This window comes from Sabethes cyaneus, chromosome 1, assembly GCF_943734655.1.
Source record: "Sabethes cyaneus chromosome 1, idSabCyanKW18_F2, whole genome shotgun sequence".
Lineage (NCBI taxonomy): Eukaryota > Metazoa > Arthropoda > Insecta > Diptera > Culicidae > Sabethes > Sabethes cyaneus.
Genome location: NC_071353.1, coordinates 18,435,706 through 18,459,443, shown reverse-complemented (window position 1 = coordinate 18,459,443; position 23,738 = coordinate 18,435,706). Strand labels below are relative to the sequence as shown.

The 23,738-nt window shown below is 40.2% G+C and overlaps 1 protein-coding gene across 1 annotated transcript in view; it reads left to right on the top strand.

Moving 5' to 3' along the window:
• LOC128745450 (T-cell leukemia homeobox protein 3) overlaps window positions 1–23,738 on the top strand; it is a 96,702-nt gene that overhangs the window by 9,046 nt on the left and 63,918 nt on the right. The window contains exon 2 of the mRNA XM_053842525.1: window positions 13,303–13,748. Within this exon, the coding sequence (XP_053698500.1) occupies window positions 13,303–13,748 (446 nt within the window). The remainder of the gene's footprint in view (window positions 1–13,302; window positions 13,749–23,738) is intronic.

Sequence of the window (23,738 nt, the reverse complement as noted above, 5' to 3'; positions counted from 1 at the left end):
CGTCTTCGGAAGAATTTCTTTACATCAATAGACGCAACGACCGGTGGTTAGTATTAGTTCGGAACTCAAACACAGGTGGCGCTGCAAAATTTAACTTTCTAATTTAATGATATAGAGCTATAGTATGTTCGAGAAAGTTGTAGATAATCTTATTTAGAAGGTTTCTGCTGAAAACCATATTCCTGTAAGTATCACAGTTTATGAGATATTAGGCGTCTTTCATGGCGGACCCCCAAAAATCAGTTTTTTCATTATAGCTTCAAAACTTCGTGATTTAGGGAAAAATAATGTTCCGCAAACATTTGCATCTCTTAAAAGCACACACTTTTGTAGAATAAACTAAACACGTATCTTCTATACAGAGCGAGCTAATGAACGATTTAGGTAAAAAATAGCCATATTTCGTATAAAAAATTGCAAAAACTGGCAACCGAGATATAATTAAAGTGAAAGTACATTCAAAACTCATCTTAAAACATGTTAAGTTATTCGTCTCTGAGTATCTTCATCATTTAATTTGGATCAGAAATAATACCTAATTCCATTAAACTCCTTGAAATCAAGGGGAAGGGTGAAAGCGTGGACTTCCCGTACCAAACGCTTCCCATATAGATAATGATTTATGTACAGTATGTACAGTATCTTTGCTAGTAAAGGTTAAGTGATACTCTGGACCCTCGGAATGAATTAATGACATTTAGATCAGAAGTCAGGCAGCAATTGGCCAAGGATATAGCGCCTTATTTCGCTCTCTGAAAAAAAGATTAGTCTTCCAAAAATATTAGTTTAAATAATAACTATAACACTTGAAAATAAAGTCGTGTGGTTTAATGGTTGCCTAAAACTACAGTTGGAAGGTAAGGAACTGGAAATCACACGACCCGCATCTCTTAGCTTGGCTACTCAATTATACAAATTGAAGTATTACCAGGAATGACCACGTGGAGGCACTAGGTAGGAGCTTGGGATGGCTAGAGCTTTGTCGGGCGCTTTTTCCTAGATGCCTTCTTCATTTCCCTCTGATGCAGGTGCATGATTTAAGTGCAAAAAAGGGGATGTTACCATTATAAAAGCCGGGCCACGTAACAAGAATGCCGATTGAACAGCACAAAGCCCAAAAGAGGCCGACAACGACTTCAAGGTAGTCCCCGTATGCGTTGGATGTGCAATGTCGATGAAAATGCTGGAATAACGAGTGTTCGGGTTAATAAGAGCAAAGCTCACAAGACCAAGTGAGGGGAGGCATAGGATAGCTGCAGAATGCGCACAAGTGTTTTTGCTTATGGGTCTGTCCAAACCTTTTTGGTCCTTATACAACAGCATTGGAGAGACTGTTAGAGTCGATAGGATCGTAGCAACTGGCCCTGCAATTGTCCTGTACTCTAACAGCTGGCTGCGAAGTCTATCGTATAAAAAACAGAAGGTCAAGTTTCGATAACGGAATGTAGCACCTAGGCTTTGCTTTGCTTTTGTGGCGTAAAATAGCGTTAAGTAAATTATTGTATCGTAGTTTTGGTATGTATTTTGTATTTTGTGTATTTTATGATGCTAAAAACAAATATTTTTACCAGTTCCAAAATCAGTGTGCGGCTTGAATTCGTTAATTGGGTCACAACTGCACTCCAGCTGATTCGCTAATTGGGTCGACTGACAGTTGTTAGAAATGCGTTAGGTATGCGAACCATCAAAATCCGTTCTAAATTGGAAGAGCTATTAGCGTTCAAAATCTTTCATTCTTTCGTAACGCTGACTTGGATCCAAATTTTGACGTTAACACCCTGCGGTAAGGCGTAGTTCTACGTCAAAAGATGATAGTCAAAAAGTAAATGAAAACTGATAACATCATTCGATTGGGCGTTCGAAAATCTATGAAAAGAGTGTTCGTATATAACTTTACACAATAATTTGGTTTAGAGACATTTTTCACTTTGAGAAAAATCTAGAAGCGTCACTGCAGGGGGGATTGATAAATCCGTACAAAACTTGGGGATACTGAATGTGGGGTCGGATTACAAGCTGTGTGATTACTTGAGACGGTATGACTCATTTATGTAATAAATATTTGGTGTTTTGCGAAATACCTATTAATTTGTCCGAAATGTATCGAAAAAAAAATTTGCCTAATGATAGTCTACAATAATTTATATTTTTATATTTTTGGCTTTCAAACTCACATTTGAAATTCTGCTGAGCTATCCTGCTGAAATAATTTATCTAATCACAGTTCCTCCTAATCATATTGCCCGTTATATAGCGCATATAAATAATTTATTTTTTTATTTAAAGCGCATTTTAATTTTTTTACAGCTTCAGAAAAATAATGAAAATAGAACATTATCTGTTTTCTCATACGTTCAATGGATGATTATTCTTTTACAATCTTTTCATATATTAGCTGACTATAAGTAAATATTTTTTTATACGATGCATTAGTAATTGCCGTTTTTTGCTTTTCTCATACAAATCTCGAACCCCTTCGTAACTAAATTACTGGTAGCTTGTTTTATCGATTCGATTGTTCCGGCTCGCATGCATGGGTAACGAATGAACTCATTTTTTTTCGACTTGTTTGATTACCATTATCTACACCTAAGCAAGCTCTGTAATTACTGAATTTAAACTTCTTCGATTACAATTCAGCCATAATATAGTTATAATATACCAGCCAACGGTTTCTTCCGATTGTGAATAAGCTATATAGTCTATATAAAATCTCCTTTAAGGAAGTAGAACGTTTGCACACACAAAAAAGGCAGAATTGTAGCAGGCAATCGAATAAGCCGAAAAATGCATACGAATTAAATTGTATGTAAATCTAAGCGTGCATTTCAAAGGCTGTAAAGCAAAAGTGCTTTTGAGTTTCAACTGAATCGTTTGCTCAATCTGCATAATTGATGTATGAAAGACGAGCAATTACTTTAGAACAATTTTATACGCCAAACCATTCGAGTACAAATGAAATGCTATATTCAGAGCATCTGGTTATCTCCAGCGTGAATATTCCTACCACCGATAATGTTATTGGGTAATGGAATATGAATATTGTACTGTTTTCATATGTTCTTGTTAATAGTTTTTGATCATTCAGGTAGAATTATTACTTGAAAAATGAAATGGTCACAAAATTGTCACAGAAATACTTTTTATGATACCAGTACGATAAATAATTGGCAAAGATATCAGAATATTGTCATATCTCGTTTAACTTTTCAAAAGGACTTAAGTAACTTTAGAATAATATCTCATGTTCCTGTCTTTCGATTACTACGGCATACATAAATACATTGCAATGAAAATTTTCTTAACGATTAGTTATAGCTAGTGACGCTAACAACCAATTCATGTAAAGCTGTTTTGGTTTTAAAGGATAGTTTAGAAGTCGTGCCTTTTTAAGGCAAGAAGCTGCTGTCTCACTATTAATTACTTTTCCCTATATAACCTCGTTATTGCTTTGTTTTGAGGAGCAATATTCTGAAATTATTTTTGTTATTTTACTACCTATATCAGCAAAAGCAAGATCAAATTTTGATATAAAATTATTTGATTTCCATAACATCTGCTGATATTAGCAATACACTTTCATCTACTTTCAATCAAAATTTAGTCGTTTTTACTCAGAAAAAAGTTGCAGTCAAATGTGTGTCCATTTTTTTTCGAATACAGCCTTTAAGCCCAAAAAATTAACAGCCACTCTCGGAAAAAGAGTAAACAAAATTCATGCTAAGTTTTGCATGAAATTCTTCTTTATAACAAAGAGAACAGACTAAGAACGAGAAATGTGTAAAAATGTTTTTATGTAATAATGCGTTAATTTCTCATTGTTGCACCCCTTGGCCAATAAGTGGCAAACTCAGACATGATGTCGCTGCCATCGCTAATAACTATTTCATACTATTTCTGAAGAGCGTCACCGGCAGATTTTACACACAAAAAACAAACGATAACACTTAAGTTATTTTTTAAACGGGGGATAAGTTCCCGTACAAGAAAACCGAGTAAAAAACCCGCGTTAATTCCAAAAATGATGTATAAAAATCATACATTAATTTAGAAATCATCATAAAAAACCGCGTAATTCAAAAATCGTAAAAATAAACCGTGTTAAAAAATTATATACATACATGCATACATACCCACATTCATACATTAGTCGAATGCAATCGACTCTTTGACTGATATGTCTTAGTTTTTATTGGATATGCACTTAAATATTTAAGTTTGAATAACTTTTGAATGAAACGTCCGATTTTCAATAACGTAGTTTTGTTTAACAGGTCTCTACAGTACTTTTCAAATGACATTAAATTGAAGAATGTTTCTTATTGAATTCATACTTACATGTAACATAAATATGTTATGAATACTCTACGTATCACATTTCTTTGTAACTCTCAAACCACAAGTCCAATCTTTTTCAAATTTGGAAGTTAAAAGTTCAACGACCGAAACTAACTAAATTTTCGAATTTGGCTCTCGACAACTTCACGCAACAACATTAACTGTTTTGCAAGCCCGGAATCTGTTTATCAGCAATCCATCGTAGCCGAGGGTACCTCAAATGTTAGCGTTCCAATAAAATTCCTTCAGGCGAAGAGAAGCCTCTGCTTCGGACACGCTAAATGCGGACTCTTCCAAAAAGTACAACCGGTCAGGAAAAAATAAACGGCAACTAACGACCGTCGGGTTCTTCATCGCCAAACGTTAATAGCGGAACCACTCGTCAGCGGATTATAAAACACGAGCACACGAGCGAAAAATAGAACATAAATTGCTACCCAAGTTTCTCAAAAAAGGAGCCTTAAGCCAACAAGTAAAAAAAATCTATTTTAAAAAAGCGCCCGTTGGAAAGCGGTTTTGTCCTGCTCTAGATTTGCTTTCAATCAGCCTTTGAAAAAAGCATTTAAAAATACAGAAAAAAAACTTTTTACATTTCTTTTAATAAAACGTGTAGAATAATTTACAAAAAAATGGATATCTTTTACATACTATGTACTCTGCCATCCCACACTGAAACAATAACATTTTAGTGACTGTTAATGTTCTCAACAAGCTTTCGTCTCACAGACAAATTAAATTTATTTTGTTTTTTTTTAGAAAAATGTTTTTTTATATAATACCAAACCACGAATGAGTACCCAGTCGGACGGATTTTTGGTATTTTACGATCTGTAACTTCACCTTTTATCTACACTCTTAAATGATTTTACCTGCGGATAGGTTGGACCTAGCTACACACTTAAACAATTCGGTAAGCTTTACCGAAATATAAACAGCTGAACGTTTCGGAGGTGGATATCGACGTTTTCGGATCTTTAGTAACGTTTGGTATCATAAAAAATTTGACCGAATTCGGTACTTCTTTTAGTTATGTAAAACTTGGTTAAAGCTACTCAAAATGCGCTTTAAGAGTAAATTCTGAATAGTTATCGTATCTTTTCGCACCTAGCCATACTGAATGCATAGTTGCAAAGCATAGCCACTAGTAATCTTTAATTTTCAGTAATCTTTAATTTACAGTAATCACAAAAACATGTTCACCAAAAATTATTGGTAATCATAGGCAATCAGTAAAGTGATTAAAGGTAACTTTTTTCAAAGGTGCGTTGCAATCACACCTGTTGAAAACCCTTTGCGTGTACGCATAAAGCCTGGCTAAAAGTTAATTCGGACGCATAGATTAATTCATAACTCGGCACTGGAGTGTCACGTCACAGAAAAACCCATAAATGACAGGATTGCAGTATTTTTATTACTGGCCCTGTAATTGTCCTGTATTCTAACAGCTGGCTGCGAAGTCTGTCGTATAAAAACAGAAGGTCAAGTTACGATAACGGAATGTAGCACCTAGGCTTTGCTTTTGACGTAGGACTGCGTCTTACTTTAATAGGGTGGCATGCTACGAATGCAATCGTGACACGAAAAAGTGATAGATTTTGAACGCTTATAGCTCAGCCCATTCTGAATATATTTTTATAGTTCGCATACCATTCGAGCCATAAAAGATATGCCTTTCGTATACCTTTCGTGCAAGTAACTCCTGGAATTTTCACGTAAAGTTGAACAATTTTTATAAATTCAATACAGTTTTCAGCACATCATTTCATTATCAGTTTTTGTTGCTAAGTCGCTACAGCCACGTCGTTGATAAAACGGAAGAAATTAGAAAAAAGGAAGGACATTGAAAATTTGTTTGAATGAAGCCAAGACTACTTGATCACATCATCTGTTTCTATGCAGCATGTTGCACCATCGCATCGTCAGAATGGCACCAACAATTAGTGACAAATTGACCAAGAAGGGCAAGGCAAAGAAATAAGTCACGCCATAAGGAGAGCTAGAGCAATTTTTTTCAATAGGCAATCAGCAGCATGCAGCTGTTTAATCAATGACATCTTCAAATACACTGCCGCTAGGTTTTCCGGTATGGCTCACTACCAGAAGTGCTTCACGATTACCTCTCGCGGGCTTTAGATCTCTATTAGTTTACTGCCATCTAATGAATTGGGTAAGCTGGTTGTCTCTGAAGCTACCAAGGTTCTTACCAAATACACTTACTCTGAATTAATGATGTAGAATAAGCTCTATGAATTATCAGTCAGCCTTTTCAAGGGCAAAACGGGACTTTAAATTATTTCATTTCTTCGCTTAGCAAAACAGTTGTTTAACCAGGATCAGCTGGTTAAAAAAGTCAGATCCTGGTTAAAAAACTGTTTTGCTAAGCGAAGAAATGAAATAATTTAAAGTCCCGTTTTGCCCTTGAAAAGGCTGACTGATAATTCATAGAGCTTATTCTACATCATTAATTCAGAGTAAGTGTATTTGGTAAGAACCTTGGTAGCTTCCTTATTAAATCAATCAGAAACCCTTTCCCGGGAATAAAGCAAAAGCTGATGCTATCTACCGGCTGCAGTTTCTTAGGAGTCCAAAACCCAATGAGAATTATTTTTTGTAAGGCACTTGTACTTATTATAAGCTAAGTAATTATCCAAAATCTGCTAATTGACCTGAAGATTATTAACGAATCACAACGGGTAAATAGTACTGTAGGCTTTTGTGCTCTGCACCGGCATTTTAGTGCATCAACTTTACGTAATCCTACGTTAAACAGGGTCTTGAAAACAACCTTTCACGTTTTTTACGTTTTACAATGTTACATTATTGCATTTCTCTGGTTCTGATAAAATCTCGAATTTTTTTCTTAATAGAATTCGTCATAACCTCCACAGTGGAAGATGCGTCTGATTCCCATCCCAAGTAACAATTTTAAAGCCACTTGGTTTTACTTGAATTTTATAAAGACTTTATTGCGGTATTAATCATTACCTCTAGTTTTATTGTAGTATTGCGCTATACCAAGACGATACGAGTCCAAATACACTTGGAGCTAGGTATAAAACCAAAATAAAACTGTTAATAAAGCAAATTTATTGTGGTTGCTTATATTACCACGATAAAACTTGTTGGATACACCACGTCTCTTATAAACTTACCATAAGTGTAGCGTAGCAATACAAAATGGCGCACCAATCAAAATTGATCTTATCGCGATTGCTCTGACCACTCTGACCAAACAGTTTTTTTGCTGCTATTATGAAGAATACTAAAGTTCAACACCAAAATCTTTTTTTTTTTGCGAAGCCATATTGCCATATTCTAGTATTTTATTTAAGCTCGCAAACAAAATTTCAACAAAGCAAAGTGTAGAAAGAAACTTATTATTATCGCAACTAGAATGATTTAGCTAGATATTAAGATTGACTAACTGAATAAATTCATTTTGTTAAGACCACCAGTTTTCGATTTGATTTAGCTTTTACCAGAGCAAAAAGCGAAAAGCGCTATTAAATTATGGCAGTGGCTGTCAAGCAGCGAAAGCTTAATCGGTTTTATTGCTGCTTTCTGCAGAGCCGTGATACGACTAGTTGAGCTTATAACCTAACTCTTATACAGCTTATGAAAACATTCTGAGGAGTAAGCCACTTGTTCAGAAAGTAGTTTTATGGCGGTCATCAGAAAGTTCTGGTAGATCTCATAGTTTTTTAGCGGTATTATGAAATTGGCCATGAAAACTACTATACGAACCAAATAAAACTTGGATAACAATTGGAATGTTTTTTTCTACTTTGAACGCATTTCTTTTGCGCTATTGACTGTTCCCTCGCTTCGCCCGCCTTGACCCCTAAATCAGCTAGCTAAATCAGGCCAGAATATTACGTTACCCATAGCACAATCGGTTTCTTCAAGCATGTATAAATTTGATGTCATTGTTGAGGAAGTGATAAAAGACTCAGTCTTCAGTTCACAGCTATACATTCTTTGCCAGATCATGGCCTTTTTTGCGAATTTATCAGCAAACATGAATTAAAACTTGCCAGGTACATCCCCTCACCCAGTTGCAATTGCGATGTAAAATTGTTGACCGGGAAGTTGCTTGAAATCCATTTTCACGTAGGTTTTGTCGTCCATTAAAATACATTCCTTGAATTTGGACAAAACGTGCTCGTACAAACACCTCAAACATCTAGCATGCTTCTTGGCTACCAAATTCAAGTGCCGATTCGGATGTTTACTGACACCGTAAGACCTATAGCTTTCTCGAGCGAGGTTATTCCACGTGGTTTGATAGTTGGCATCGCACTTTCTAGCCATATCCAGGATGGAAATGCCAGGATTGGGCTTAACGCACCTGAATAGCTTCCCCCTCTGCTTCAGGGTTAGGCTTTAGGTTCCGGTTTTCTTAAAAGTTCTTTGTCGCCTTTCCACACCGATGTTCTCCTTATAACCTTCTGGAACTGTTGATTTTGGCATTTTTCGCACTTTCTCCAACTTTGATCCAGAACACTTCCAGATTTTCCAGGTGTTTGTGCAAAATAGTTTTAAGTCGTTCGAGTTCCATTCTGTACAGTTTCGCAACATGATGGAATATTTTGACGAAACTTGCACCAGTTGTTCTTCATAAACATGTAAACAAAGTTATGTCCAATGGTTTCAGTTCCTACCTGAAGCACGAGGGGCGACCAAATTTAGTTTTAGCCAGGCGTTACGCGGCAAAATTTGCGTGCGGTAACTGTCAGCAATCTCTCTATAGTGTTGCACGGGTTAAGCCAACTTCACTTCTTTGGCGTTTATCGGTGGTTTTTTTACATGGACTTAGAATATGAACTAAAATGTTCAAGTGAATATTGTTAGCAGCAGATCTCCAAGAAGTCAAACAAGAAATCGGGTTGCTGAAGACCAATAAAGCCGCTGGGAAGGACCGGCTATCAGCAGAGCTTTATAGACATGGCGGAGAAACGCTAGCAAAGGCTCTACACTGGGTTATTTCAAAGATTTGGGAGAAGGAAAAGCTTTGTTCCATCTACAAAAAGGGTGATCGGTTAGACTGCTGCAACTATCGCGGTATTATGCTGGTAATCGCCGCCTACAAAGTACTCTCCCAGATCCTGTTACGCCGGTTGTCACCGATAACACAAGGGAACTATCAGGCGGGCTTCATGGGGGCTCGCGCAGCTACGGACCAAATTTTTATTATCCGACAGATCTTGCAGAAATGTCGGGAGTATAACGTGCCCACACATCACATCTTTATTGATTTCAAAGCAGCATACGATACAGTCAATCGAGACAAGCTATGGCAGATAATGCACGAACACGGTTTTCCGGACAAACTGACGCGACTGATCAGTGCTACATTGGATCGAGTGATATGTTTTGTACGCATCTCCGAGACACTCTCCCCAAGTAACAATTCAAAGCCACTTGGTTTTACTTGAATTTTATAAAGGTTTTATTGCGGTATGAATCATTACCACTGGATTTATGGTAGTATTGCGCAATACCAAGAGGATACGAGTCCAAACACACTTATAGCTAGCTAGAAAACCATAATAAAACTGTTAATAAAGCGAATTTATTGTGGTTGCTTATATTACCACGTTAAAACTTGTTGGCTGCACCACGTCTGCTATAAACTTACCATAAGTGTGGCGTAGCAACACAAAATGGCGCACCAATCGAAATTGATCTTATCACGGTTACTTGTCAAACCGCAATAAATCTGTTAGTTTTATAGAGCTATTAAAATGGTACCACCCTAACCAAACAGTTTTTTTGCTGCTATTATGAAGAATACCAAAGTTCAACACCAAAATCATTTTTTTATGCGAAGCCATATTGCCATATTCTAGTATTTTGTTTAGCTCGCAAACAACAATTCATCAAAGCAAAGTATTTTGCAAAAAGAAGGTTATTATCAAACGGTTTTCCTGTCAGAGGAAGCAACTAAAATGATTTTGCTAGAAATTGAGATTGACTAACTGAATATTTTCAATTTGTTAAAACAACCAGTTTTCGAAAATTGCAAAATTTCAGTGGCGCGCTGATTTAATCGACCTATCATATCAAAATGCACGATGAAATTAAATGCGCATATAGTGCAAACCAACGAAATTGCTTAAAATTAATAAATATTCTATGGGATATTTTATTCTGGTCGCTATAAACCAAATCGTTCAGAATGATCTGTCAGTAAAACTAAAACTTTTCTGTTCACGGATATATTTTCAAGTTGACAAAGCTACCGAACTTATCTGGCGTTTACAAGTAAAGCGAAAAGCAAAACGCGAAAAGCATAAAGCGAAAAGCTTTTTTAAATTATGGCGATGGCTGTCAAGTAGCGAAAGCTTAATCGGTTTTATTGCTGCTTTTAGCAGAGCGTGATACGACTACTTGAGTTTATAGCCTGATTCTTATAGCGGTTATGAAAACATTCTAAGGCGTGGGCCACTTGGTCAGAAAGCAGTTTTATAGCGGTCATCAGAAAGTTCTGGTGGAGCTCATAGTTTTATTAGCGGTTTTATGAAATTGGTCATGAAAACCGCTATACGAACGTAATAAAACTTGGAATTGTTACTTGGGTCGAGTCCCTTCGAGGGTTGGGACAAGGTGACGGTTTCTCCTGCGTGCTGTTCAACATCACTCTTGAGGGGGTGATCCGACGAGCTGGCATCGAAACGAGAGGCAGGATTTTTACCAAGGGTAGCCAACTTCTAGGCGTTGTAGATGACTTTGATATCATAGCCAGCAACTTTGCGACGGCGGAGGCAATCTACGCCAGACTGAAAGCGGAGTATAGGAGAATTGGGCTAAAAATAAATGCGTCGAAGACCAAATACATGAAAGGAAGAGGCTCAAAGGATACAAACGCGCGGCTTCCACGGACGGTAACCGTTGACGGCGACGAACTAGAAGTGGTAGAGACACGTTCGTGTATTTGGGATCGCTGGTGACCGCGGACAACAACTTACTAGTGTTGAAATCCCTTCGTAAAACGCCACGATCAGGAAGCGTACGCCGCCGCACGAAACTAACAATGTACAAAACCGTTATTAGACCGGTAGTTCTTTATGGACTTGAAGCCGTGACGCTGCTTACGGAGGACAAACGTGCCCTTGCCGTGTACGAGCGGAAAGTGCTGCGGACGATATTTGGGGGAGTAAGTTAGCAGGCTACGGTGGGCCGGACACGTCGTAAGGATGCCGGACGACGGTGCGACGAAAATAGTCCTCTTCAACAACCCCACCAGGAGAAGGGGGGGGGGGGGGGGAACGTGCACGAAGACTCGACCAGGTCGAAAGCGATTTGCGTATTCTGAGACGACTAGGAAACTGGCGACGAGTGGCCCAAGACCGAGTTGAATAGAGACGAGTGCTTGAAACAGTACGAGCCACCCCGGCTCTATGCTGAAGAAGAAGAAGAAGTTAATCCAGAAGAAATCCAGTCGTATTCTACCTAATTAGGCTATATGAATGCTCTTCATAAAAGTAAAAACGCTTTTACGCTCGTACAATTTTTAATTTTATCAAATTGAACATTTTTGAGCTTCAATTTGACTATTTGTACTGGAACGTAGAATAATGAAACTTTCGCGAAGAATTAATATATATATAACTTACGGATCACTTTCTTCGGCCTACTTAGATTTTAGACCTACCCTTTGTTCTCCATATCCTGAATACTTCTTCTATTACTTAAGCAATAGAATGTAAATGTTTACTGTGAAAAATGGAAATTTAGTGCTGTGTTAAGAGGTGCACGCTCAAAAATAACGCTTTTGTTTATTTAACGTGATTCCGTAACCGTTGAACATTTTTATTCATAGTGACAGCATACTGTATGGTATGTGGCAGCCTGTCTGCTGTATGTGGAACACTTAGAATTCACATAATTAAGGTACATAATGAATATCAATGGTCCGAGTTAGCTGCCTTGAGGAATTCCAGATGGAGCAACCAATTCACATGAACAATTATCACCGATTTTTAGTGCTAACTGATGTCCGGCTGTGAGATACTGATGTGAAGTGAGACTCGAGCATAACTTGATTAATCTGTGGCTATCAAAGACTATTTTTTAGACTTAACTAGAAATATTAAAAATTTTACTTTAATCTACTTTGACAACGACAAAAAGATTTTTTATTGAAAAATATGTAAAAAGTCCCCAATTTCAAACTACTTTACAAAATGTAGATTTACGAACCGTTTTTTCTAGACAAATATCAATTGAATGATTAATGACCATGCTATTTCCGTTGACTTTCCTGTTTCTGCTATCTCACTGTTGAAAACTTTCCCCTACATATTTTGATAATGATACAGCAATTGCCGCTATAAACTTGTAACTAGTTTAACCAGGTAAAGGTATTTGTTCCATCCTTCCTTTTAATAAATTTATTCATTGCATTATGAAGTGAATTGTCGTAAATCTTCTGCCAATTGCCACAAAGAAAAATTGCTTTGCAAATTAATCCAACCCTTTAACAACATTGCTACTTTACCCAACGAATTTATAATGTTAAACTGATTCATAATAAGCTCTCACACTCTAACGCTTTACTCGACACACGCTTATTCTCCAAAAAAATAAATACAGTAGTCGCCACGTCCCCTCTGCGAAGAAGATAGAAACCATAAGCCAACGGCTCCAGCTCATCCTCGTTTAAATATTAATCATTTGGCGTGCTACGCTCCCTTTTGCAAAACATATTAGTCAAAACTAGTAGCAAAGCGATTCTCCACGCAAAAGCCCATGCAAAACCCATCCGGCCGCACTATCTATAAAATTATCTAAATTTAAAATTCAATTTATTATAAGCAATCCGCATTAGGAATTTATGAGATTCATTCCGATTTAATTGAGGAGAAAGATTAAAATCTTGTTCGGCGCTTGTTCGGTCTGCCAACGGAAAAGGTGCGTGATGAAAGTAATTTAGCTTCTCGGTTTTTTTTCTCCTTTTTTCAGCGATCATCATCACCATCCACACGACCATCATCACCACCACAACGCCCGCTCCGAGCATCAAATAACGACCTCGTCCTCACCGACGACACGATCACCGAACGAAAGTCTGACCTTCAGCATATCCCGGCTTCTGTCGAAACCGTACGACAAGGACGGCCACCACCGGACGGATCACAGCGGGGGCGACCACCTGTCATCGGATGGCGACGGCGATGGCACCAAGTCGGAACATCACATCACGGCGAGCAGCGGGCTGCACTACACGGCCGGAGCCCTGTACAGTTATCCGATCTATCCGGGATCGGCCGCTGCTGCTGCGGCAGCCGCCGCGGGCCATGTTCTTCGAGTGCCTCCCCAGCGAGGACCATGCAATCCGCTGGCCTGGTCCCTTCCACCACTACATCCAGCCGCTTTGGCCCACCAGGCCGTGAAGGATCGGCTAGCCGGTGAGTGTTTTGTGCGATTGTCTCGGTGGGTTAACGGGAAAGGAACTTACTTCTAAATTCATATAACTTCGCTACTTCGTTTCAAATGTACGCGAGTGTATTTTAAAAATAATTGAGCTGTTTTTGTTCTGAACTTTTGTGTAGATAAACAAAACGATGATATAATCCTCATCTAAGGAGACTCTATTGACCCTAAACAAGCTGAACGTTATTATTACTGCTGTTGTTTCCAATCTCTACAGCAAAAGTTTGCCCGGCCTTTCGACACGGATGGGTGCGGAAGATGACACTAAATTACAGACCTTTGGAAAGACCGTCGGTGATGACTCGTGTATCGCGCCACCGCGCCTCGTTTAAACAGATCCCCGGAACCAGCTGGCGGATATTGTACCGCCGCGCCGTCGTTAAACAACCGGCGTCATGGGATGACAACCTGATGTAAATTGGGGTCGTTTGATGTTCGCTGTCCGAAGGTGGTGATTATCATGATGGAGATGAATTTAATGGCAGTTCGTGTTTTGTTCCGAGATCTGCTATCTGATGTTGTCGGTCAGTCCTTCGGGCTTTGGGTCAAGTTGTTACCATTGCTTTCGGCAGTGACACTGACATGTTCAGCTGGGTTAGGTGTTATTAACTTTTTTTTGGGACCGGAAGTTGACATTCAACTTTGAGCTAAACCATCAACAAGCCGGGAGTTCTTGTCGGTAGGATGAGTCAGCATCCAAACAGCTGATCGTCATCGTCATCATCCCCAGACAGACGCCCTCGTCTGTCCGATATCGAAACGAGACATGATATATTAATTTCAATTAGCGTCAAACATACGTGAACGATAACAGAGTCGGAATTTAAAGCTTGCTGGAATGTTTCAAATTGATCGTACCGTGTGCAAGGGCAGGAATGTGTTGACAAATTCTCAGTTTTATCTTCCTTTTTCGACGTACTACGGCTCACCTCAGGAGGTCATCAGCTAAACGAAACATTTTCTGAATGGCCTGGTGGTTGGCTGCATCACCGGATTGGAAAGTTTTACTCTAACAATGTTGTCCCGATTGATTTTGTGTACAAATCAAATTCATTGCTTCGAGCCGAACATTGAGGTGCATACCCTGAATCGAAACGAGAGAGCAAAATGGGTCATAAAATGAATCGAACAAAACGGAATCTTCAACGGCGACGAAGGACGACACGACGGATCGGTCGATCGGTTTCGGTATGCTATCCGCCACAGTGTGACGAACAAGTTTCCGCACTTAACAGAGATTACGCAGGTCGTTGGGAGAACGCGGGTGGTATATTGACCTCTTCGACATTTTTTTTTGCTTAGCGATCAACGATCCACGACTGCATCTTCTTGGTTCCATTCATAACAACCTTTATCGATTGGTTTTGATTGTTTGGCGTTTTATTTTTCTGCATGCACAACAGCAGAACAAGGACAATGCAAAAATGAAAGTGCATTCAAATGTTGTACGAAATTCGCTCAAGGGTAAGGCAACTATCACCAAGATATAGGCTGAATATGCGAGAGAAATAATGACGATTGTAAAATCCTAAATTACCGTTTGTAAAATTTCTGACCGCGTACAGGCAAATCGTCAATACAGCATTTCAACTTTTTTGTGTGTCTTTCAAGTCTTTTTAGATGGGGGAAAACATACCGGAATTAAACAGTTAGTCGTCTAAAAAAGTGACTCCCACTAGTTTATTCAAAATACATGGTTAATCTTTTAATAATATCTGTGAGGCCTTGCTTGCACCTAATTAAATTTAACTAAACATTTTGATGTCTGTCAAATTTATATTCACACTTTATCGTTTATATACTGACATTATCGTACGTCGCCTTGAAATCAACAAACGAATTGTGAATCTGCAAGTTATACTCCCATCACTCGTCTAGTAACAGACGCAGGATAGACAGCAACTCTCACCAAATCCAGCTGAATATTCACCGACAGAAGACTCCACTAACGGTCCCAATCTACAGAGCAAAAAACAGGAGAGCACTTTAAAGACACAACTGAATGCCTCGACAGTTTTTTCACTGGAGTCACTGGAGATGTTGTTTTTTAAAAATAGGGCCTTCCAACCACTCCCCCGCCATTTGTACTCCCATCCAAATACTGACAATGATCCAGTGGATTCCTTAGCACAGCCACTCGCTCTCCGCTCTTAGAATTTCAGCCGGGATACCAGTCTTTTTCAGCCGCCTTGCTGCTGTTCAGCTCACTAGTTTGCCTTCTTTATCTCCTCCTGTGTTGGTGGCTCCAAAGCTTACCATCACGCATGGCTCCGTGCGTCGTTCCTGACGCGCCTTATACCTAGCGCGATTTTTAAACGGTGAGTGCTTTTTTGGCAGCTTTTTCTCTTCTGACTTTTTGCCACATTTCACAAGCGACATCTTGCCTGGCGCTTTTCACCTGTCACTCTCTGTGTGGTTCGGCAGCAACGCGTCGTTTCTACCACCTCCCTAGCAGTTGCTTCAACGGCACAATGGATGTTCCACCACAGCCTACTCTGCCGTTCTGCAATTCGTTGGTCAAGCTTTCTCTCAGCACGACCATTGGCGACCTTGCACAAATATTTGGAACCCATAAAAACAGACCGTAAAAACATATCGATCTGGGAGCTAAAGTCTCCATTTGGATGCCTCCAGGTATGTTTTGCAATATTCAGACGTGAAAAGTAGCCGCGGTAAAGTTTATGCGTCTCAAACTGCTATCAATGGTCGACAGCTGATGGCTATATGTCTTCCAATGATAGAACGAATGAATTCTTCCCTCCCGATCTGCGCATTCACATCTACGATGACAATTTTTACGTCGTGGTTTTTGTGATGTCTTGGCAAGACCGACCCCGGCATCGCCATTTTTCTGTGACTAAAATCTAAACGTCGAAAGCACTGCGCGGAAAATCACTTCCTAGAAACTCTACGGAGCGGCCATTGTAGTTTGGGGTCCTGCATCGAGGGGTCCATCATTATGGGTGTACTGTCAAATTATATGTGAGGGTGTATGGCTGACACCGAGCTACACACAACTGACTCTCATTCCATTTAACGACAAGGTCGTCACAGTCCATTTCTGGCAGTCAGTATGGCACCGAATATCACCCTTCCCCATTGGCGTAGCTAGGTAATTTCCCTGGAGGGGGCCCAGGGGGTGCCTTCCTTTCATTATGATCCAGTTACGCCGGCTGTCAGCGATAGCACAGGGTTTTGTAGAGAAATACCAGACGGACTTCATGAGAGCCCGCGCAATTACGGACCAGATGTTTATCATCCGACAGATCTTGCAGAAATATCGGGAGTACAACGTGCCCATGCACCACATCTTTATTAATTTCAAAGCAGATACGATGCACTCGATCGAGGCTAGCTAAGGCAGATAATGCAAGAGCATGGTTTTCCGGATAAACTGGGGCAAATGATCAGAGCTACATTGTATCGAGAGATGTATTTCGTGTGTAACTCGGGAACACTTTCGAATCCTTTTTACATACTATTCAACTTCGCTCTTGAGGGGGTGGTCCGACGAAAGCGAAGTCTAGGAGGATTGGGTTAAACATAAGTGCGTCGAAGCCCAAATACATGAAAGAAAGAGGCTCGATAAATCAAACACGTGCCTCACACGGACGGTAACTGTTCACAGCGTCGCTTGCCGGAAGCGGGAGGCACACCGGACAATATTTGGCGGAGAACAAACTGAAAGCGGAGAGTGGCAGACACGAATGAATCACGAGCTACAGAAACTGTTTGGAGAGATTCTCATTGTCATCTGGCGAAAGTCAGTAGGCTATCGTGGGCCGGACATTTCGTAAAGATACCGGACGGCAGTGTGACGGAAACAGCTCTTTTCAACAGCTACATCAGCACCAGGAACAGGGAGGCTTAACGTGCGAAGATGGCACGACCAAGTCGAAAGTGATTTGAGACTTCTGAGACTGGAAAATTGGCGACGAGTGGCCCAAGATCGAGTTGAATGGAGACGACTGTTTATAACAGCATGAGCCGGGGTGGCTATCAGGTTACTGACGGCTACTAACGATGACAACAACTACGCGTTTGCGATACCTAGCAAAAAAGGAAAACATCAACGCGGTGGGAATATATACACTGAATGTTTTTCCGGTTTTTCAATTACAATGGGGAAAATTTCTGGAGGGGGCCTGCAAAATTCTGGAGGGGGCCTGGTACCCCAGGCACCCCCTCTAGCTACGCCAATGCCCTTCCCTTCCCTTCTTCAGTGTACAAACATGCTCCCATAGACTAGGGAAACCGTCACAAAAAAATAAAATTAGTTCAACTAACTTGCTAGCCGTAATAAGACCTTGCAACTCGAAGCACTAAACATTGCATTTTATAGGTTCTATTACTTTTTGGGGCATAAATTACACTAAATACTGAGATGTCTGCCTAATTAAAATGCATCACTAAATTTTCACTTTTTTGCCCTCGATTTTTCATTAATTTTTTCGGCCGTTCCAGACGTTACAGACAGTTCCAGACAGTACAGTTCCAGACTCGCGAAACTTAACTTGAGACAAAGAAAACTTTAATTTACCACCCGAACAGTTATTTGGCAAGATATTATAATGATTTTGCCCAAACTGTTCACTTGAATTGATTGAAAAACTTTACTTCGTTTCGTTTGCAATTCCGAATCCGCGACCGTCGTTTGTACGTTACCAAGGAAACGGGTGTATATCTGGAGTGATGCCATATTTATGTTGAGCATGAAATTGACCAATAATTTTCGCTATTAAATTAACGGTCGTAGAGTGTCGAAAATATACTACGAAAATTCACTGATATAAAATTCACCGTAAACAGCATTTTATGTGATAGAATTACTGTCGGATCTTGTTCAACAGCAAAAATAGATACGCGATTCTACGTTTCATAATTGTTCATAACTAGCAACTCTGTTCTCGTCGTGAAAGTACTGAAATCAGTAAAAAGTGCAACTGGACTCTGACGACCTTCATCTTAAGCTGGCTGGAATCACACGAACCGTCAGCAATCGGCAACAGGAAGCATAACGGAATGGACGCTGACAGTCCGTGTGATTCCGGCTTAACGCGGGAAGCTGTCAACCGAGTCCGACACTTTCTCTCTATGCCGGTAACTAGCCAAATAATGTGTCATTAACACACATCACACATTCCAGGCAAATCCTCTAATTGGCTTTAAATACCAGGATGCCACATTCTCCCCCTACATAAAATGAAAAATTCAGTGTATATTCAAACAGGTCAATTACCGACTATTTATATTGGCTGGTGCGTTGGCAGTCTTCAAATTATTCTTGTTTGTTATTTTAAAATTCGTCAACTCTCATACATAGCTTACTTACTTACTTTATTAGAACACGCATAATAGTCACAGTAGATACCATATCTTGTCTGACCTTTACCTTCCTAAAGTCAATAGTCATGACTCACGTTATTTTACCTATGCAACGTTTTACCAAACATTTGCCTTAGACCCGCCCAGTTAGCTCCGGAATACGATGCTGGCCTAACAAGCCAGTCGTCGTATGTTCGTATCTCAACTGGGAGGTGCCGCTATAGAGTTGGTAGGATCTTTGCACTCTAATGACCAGCTACGAAGTCTGTCGATGAAGAAGGGTCAAGTTCTGAAGGACGTTTATACCCATGGCTTTTTTTTGGCCTTAGACTCATTTCGACTTAATGTTCATAGGAGTTGGTCTTGAGCTTTTCCCGACTCATTCTTAATATATGTTGGTCGTTGAGCTCTTGCCGGCTCAACTTTAATACTTTAATTGGCATGGGATTTTTCCAGTTCTATCTAAGTATATTTTCTCGAAAAAAAAAACCATTACACAAAGATAAGAATTATTGTAACAGTAGAATATAAACCAATATAAAAACCCCAACATTTATTGTCATAAAAACCTAGTTTTGTCCACCATTACCTTCATAAACTTGAGAGACTTCACCACAAAAATGGTAAATCGCCAAGTATCGTAACAATAAAAAACCTGAATTAATCCACCTAGCGGTGTGAACTGGCCTTTCTGCTGCAACAATAATTATTTTTTATTTCTTAGGAACATCTATAGCAGTGATGGCTAAACCGCGTCCCGTGGGGCGTGCGACCCTTCGTGATGATTCGTGCGGCCCGCGGACTAGTTTGGGAGATAACGGACTTATGAATAATTTTTTTGATGACACAAAGGTCACTCAGTCGTAATACCTCGTGCATATTGTAGATCTGATTGCTTTCCAGTTTAAATCTTGTGGTGATGGTGATTCCTAAAAATCGGCTTTTGCTGCCGCCTATGTCACCTTTTGTTATGCGCGAAAATCGTCAGAGGTCATTGCGGCCCGCGGACTCGTGGGGTGATCTGATATGGCCCGCACCACGCCTATGTCTGGGCATCACTGATCTATAGTTAAGTTGACTATATTTTTAAATATGTTCCTTGTTCTTCAAAATCCTTATTTAACAGTGAAATTCATAAGAACGTACTGCGTGCAATATTTTCTCTCCTAGCGTGCGTAAATATTTGTAAGGGTCATTTAATTTACTTTATCAACACCTTATTTAGTTTTATTATAATTAAGTGATTCCTAGAAATATATGGATAATTTTTGCACACTTCAATCAAATATGTAGAAATATACAAATTAACCGTTTAACGGGTAAGGCTTCAAAGCCAAATTCAATTCGTGTTGGGGCAGGTCGAGGTTCACCGTGGCTGAATATCACAACTCAATGTTCGTTTTAACAAAAACGGATTTATTTGGCACAAAAGTTTATTTTCGATTTAACCAAAATGATCTTTCTTCGGTGAGTGCTTCACTACCAGTGATCGGTGGCGACAACTGCAATTGGGCCCACACTGGTGAGCGGCTATATCGGGAGCGAGAGAATTATAATTTTAGTGAACTGAGGGTTCGGACAATATTGTCGAATGCAAAAAATATCTAAATCAAACATCGCCGCCACCTTTGAAATCTTCAAATTTCAAATTTAAACTAATAATAACTTAAGACTATCGAGTTTACAAATCATATAATTATGCACTTTCATTCGTTGGAGACTGTATTGCAGTTTCATCTGGCAATAGACAAATCTTGGAGATGGGCCTCATGAAGGTTCCATTGCGTGTTCGCAAAGTTACGACGCGAACAAGGTTGTCTTTTCCTGGATGTACTTCCACGATGCGCGCGATTGGCCAGCGAACAGGATGTTGGAATTCGTCTACTACAACAACTAGCCGGCCAGGCTGAATTTCCGTGTTCGGATGATGTCCACAGGTATCTCGTTGGAGCTCTTGAAGATATTCCGTCTTCCATTGATGCCAAAAATTCTGGAATAATTGTTGCAGGCGCTGGTAATGATTAAGACGAGTAAATGCAGTTTTCCGTAGGTCGGCATCTGGCAGAGCATGCATGCTTGTCCCAATTAGAAAATGCGCAGGTGTGATAACTGAGAAGTCTTCTGGGTCCTCGGTCATGGGAACAAGCGGCCGCGAGTTCATAGCAGCTTCTATTTCAGCCAGGACTGTTGCCAAGTCCTCGTAGGATAGACGAGAATTGCCCAGCTGTCGATATAACTGTGATTTTGCAACTTTTACGGCTGCTTCCCATAGCCCCCCAAAGTGTGGTGCTTTCGGCGGGTTTAAATGCCAAATGATTTCTTCATCGGCGCAGGCTTGATAAATTTTCTCGATCTCTTTAGGATCAGTCAACATACGATACAGCTCGTGGAGCGAATTCTTGGCTCCAATGAAGTTTTTTCCGTTGTCGGAATGCAAATGTGCTGGTCGGCCCCGACGTGCGATGAAACGGCGAAAGGCGTTGAGAAAGGCTGGTGTCGATAGATCGCTTACCAGTTCTAAGTGAACTGCCTTTGTGGCGAAGCACACAAAAAGACAGATGTATGCCTTCGTGGGCAATGCTCGTTTATGGATTGCTTTGATATATACGGGTCCTGCGTAGTCGACGCCAGTTACGGTGAACGGTCTGCTTGGGGTGATTCTTGATGCTGGAAGTTGGCCGATCTGCTGACGCATTGGGACGGGATTTGCTCGGGTACATTTAAAGCAATTACGAATCACACTCCGTACTAATCGACGACCGTTAATTGGCCAATATTCATCTCGCATAGCAGCTAATGTAAGGTTGACGCCACCATGTACCAATTTTTCGTGAAATGATCGTGCTATAAGTTTGGCTAGGGGATGGAAACTTGGAAGCAGTGCTGGGTGTTTGGATTCAAAAGACTTTACTGCCAGTCTGAGCCGCCCTCCCACTCTCAAAATACCTTTGCTGTCTAAAAATGGGCTTAAAAGTCTAACAGAAGATTGCCTTTTCACAGGTCGGTCGTGTTGAAGGTCTCGCAATTCATCTTCGAAGTTGTCCTTTTGCGCCAATCGAACTAATAAAGTTTTAGCCTGATGAAGGTGTTCAACAGAAAGCAGAGTAGTTGAGTTTGGACCGGTAAAAACCACAGGAACAGTTCGAGCTCTGCAGCGGGTGTTGTCGACAAATCTTTGACAATAAGCTACCACACGTACTAAGCGGTTAAATTGGGAATAGCGTTCAAATAATGGATTGTATCTCGGCTTTATTGTGGCAACGGCTACTAGTATGGTTTTACGTTCACTTTCTGCATCTTGTGTTTCAATTTGCTTAGGGATGGGCCAGTTCCTTTCTGGAGACGAGAGCCACTCTGGTCCCTTTTTCCAGAGCTCGCTTTGCAGAAAAGCGTCAACCTGCATTCCCCTGGACAAAAGGTCAGCCGGATTATGAATCCCTACTACATGATTCCATTGGGCTCCGTGAGTGGTAGTTTGGATTTCCGACACCCTGTTGGCAACGAAAGTTTTCCAAGCATTGGGAGGCGATTTAAGCCATTGGAGGGTCACGGTGGAGTCAGACCAGAAGAAGCATTTACACATTTTGAGGTCCAACGCTTCAATGGTTCGTGTGTAGAGGCGGGCAGCAACAACAGCTGCAGATAGCTCCAACTTAGGTAACGAAAGTCTCTTCAAAGGAGCAACACGGGTTTTTGCAGCTAATAACTGGACGTTCACCTTACCAGTGGAGTCTATAGACCGTACATAAGTGCATGCCCCATAAGCAACTTCCGAAGCATCAGCAAAAGTGTGGAGTTGAATATCCGATTTTGGTAGAAAGGCATATCGATCGATTCTAAACTCCGACAGCCGAGGTAGATCGTAGTAAAATTTTTCCCATTTTAATTTTAACGAATCTGGTACAATATCATCCCATGAACACGCTGTTAACCAAAGCTCCTGCATCAGTATTTTACCTCGTACAACTATTGGTGCTACCAGACCAAGCGGATCAAACAATTGAGATATGGCAGAGAGGATTGATCGTTTCGTCACTAGGTTTACTTCTCGGGTTGCATGGCAATCGAATCGGAATTGGTCCACAGCAGGTTCCCATAAAATACCCAACGTTTTCACCGTTTCATCCGAATCAAATTTCAGGGCAGATTGGGTTCCAAGTTGTTCTGCGTTCAGCCCTTTTAGTAATTCTAATTTGTTTGAAGTCCATTTTCTAATGGGAAATCCTCCCTTTCCCAATAGTTCTGTCAATTCGCCACGCAACCTGTATGCTTCAGGAATGGAATCAGCACCGCCAATAAAGTCGTCCACGTAAAATGATTTGCGCAGTGCATGCTCACCCAGGGGATAAGGTTTTCCTTCGTCTTCCGCAAGCTGCTGAAGGGTGCGCGTGGCTAAAAAGGAAGATGGACCTAGACCATAGGTAACTGTTAAAAGTTCGTATGTTGAAAGTGGTTCAGAATTGCTGAAACGCCATATAATCCGCTGCATAGGTGTATCGTCAGTGTGAATAAGTATCTGGCGATACATTTTCTCTATATCAGCCACTAGAGCTACAGGGTACTTTCGAAAGCGAATTACCAAAGTCAGCAAATCGTCCTGCACGACAGGTCCTACACATAGAGCATCATTCAGAGTGTAT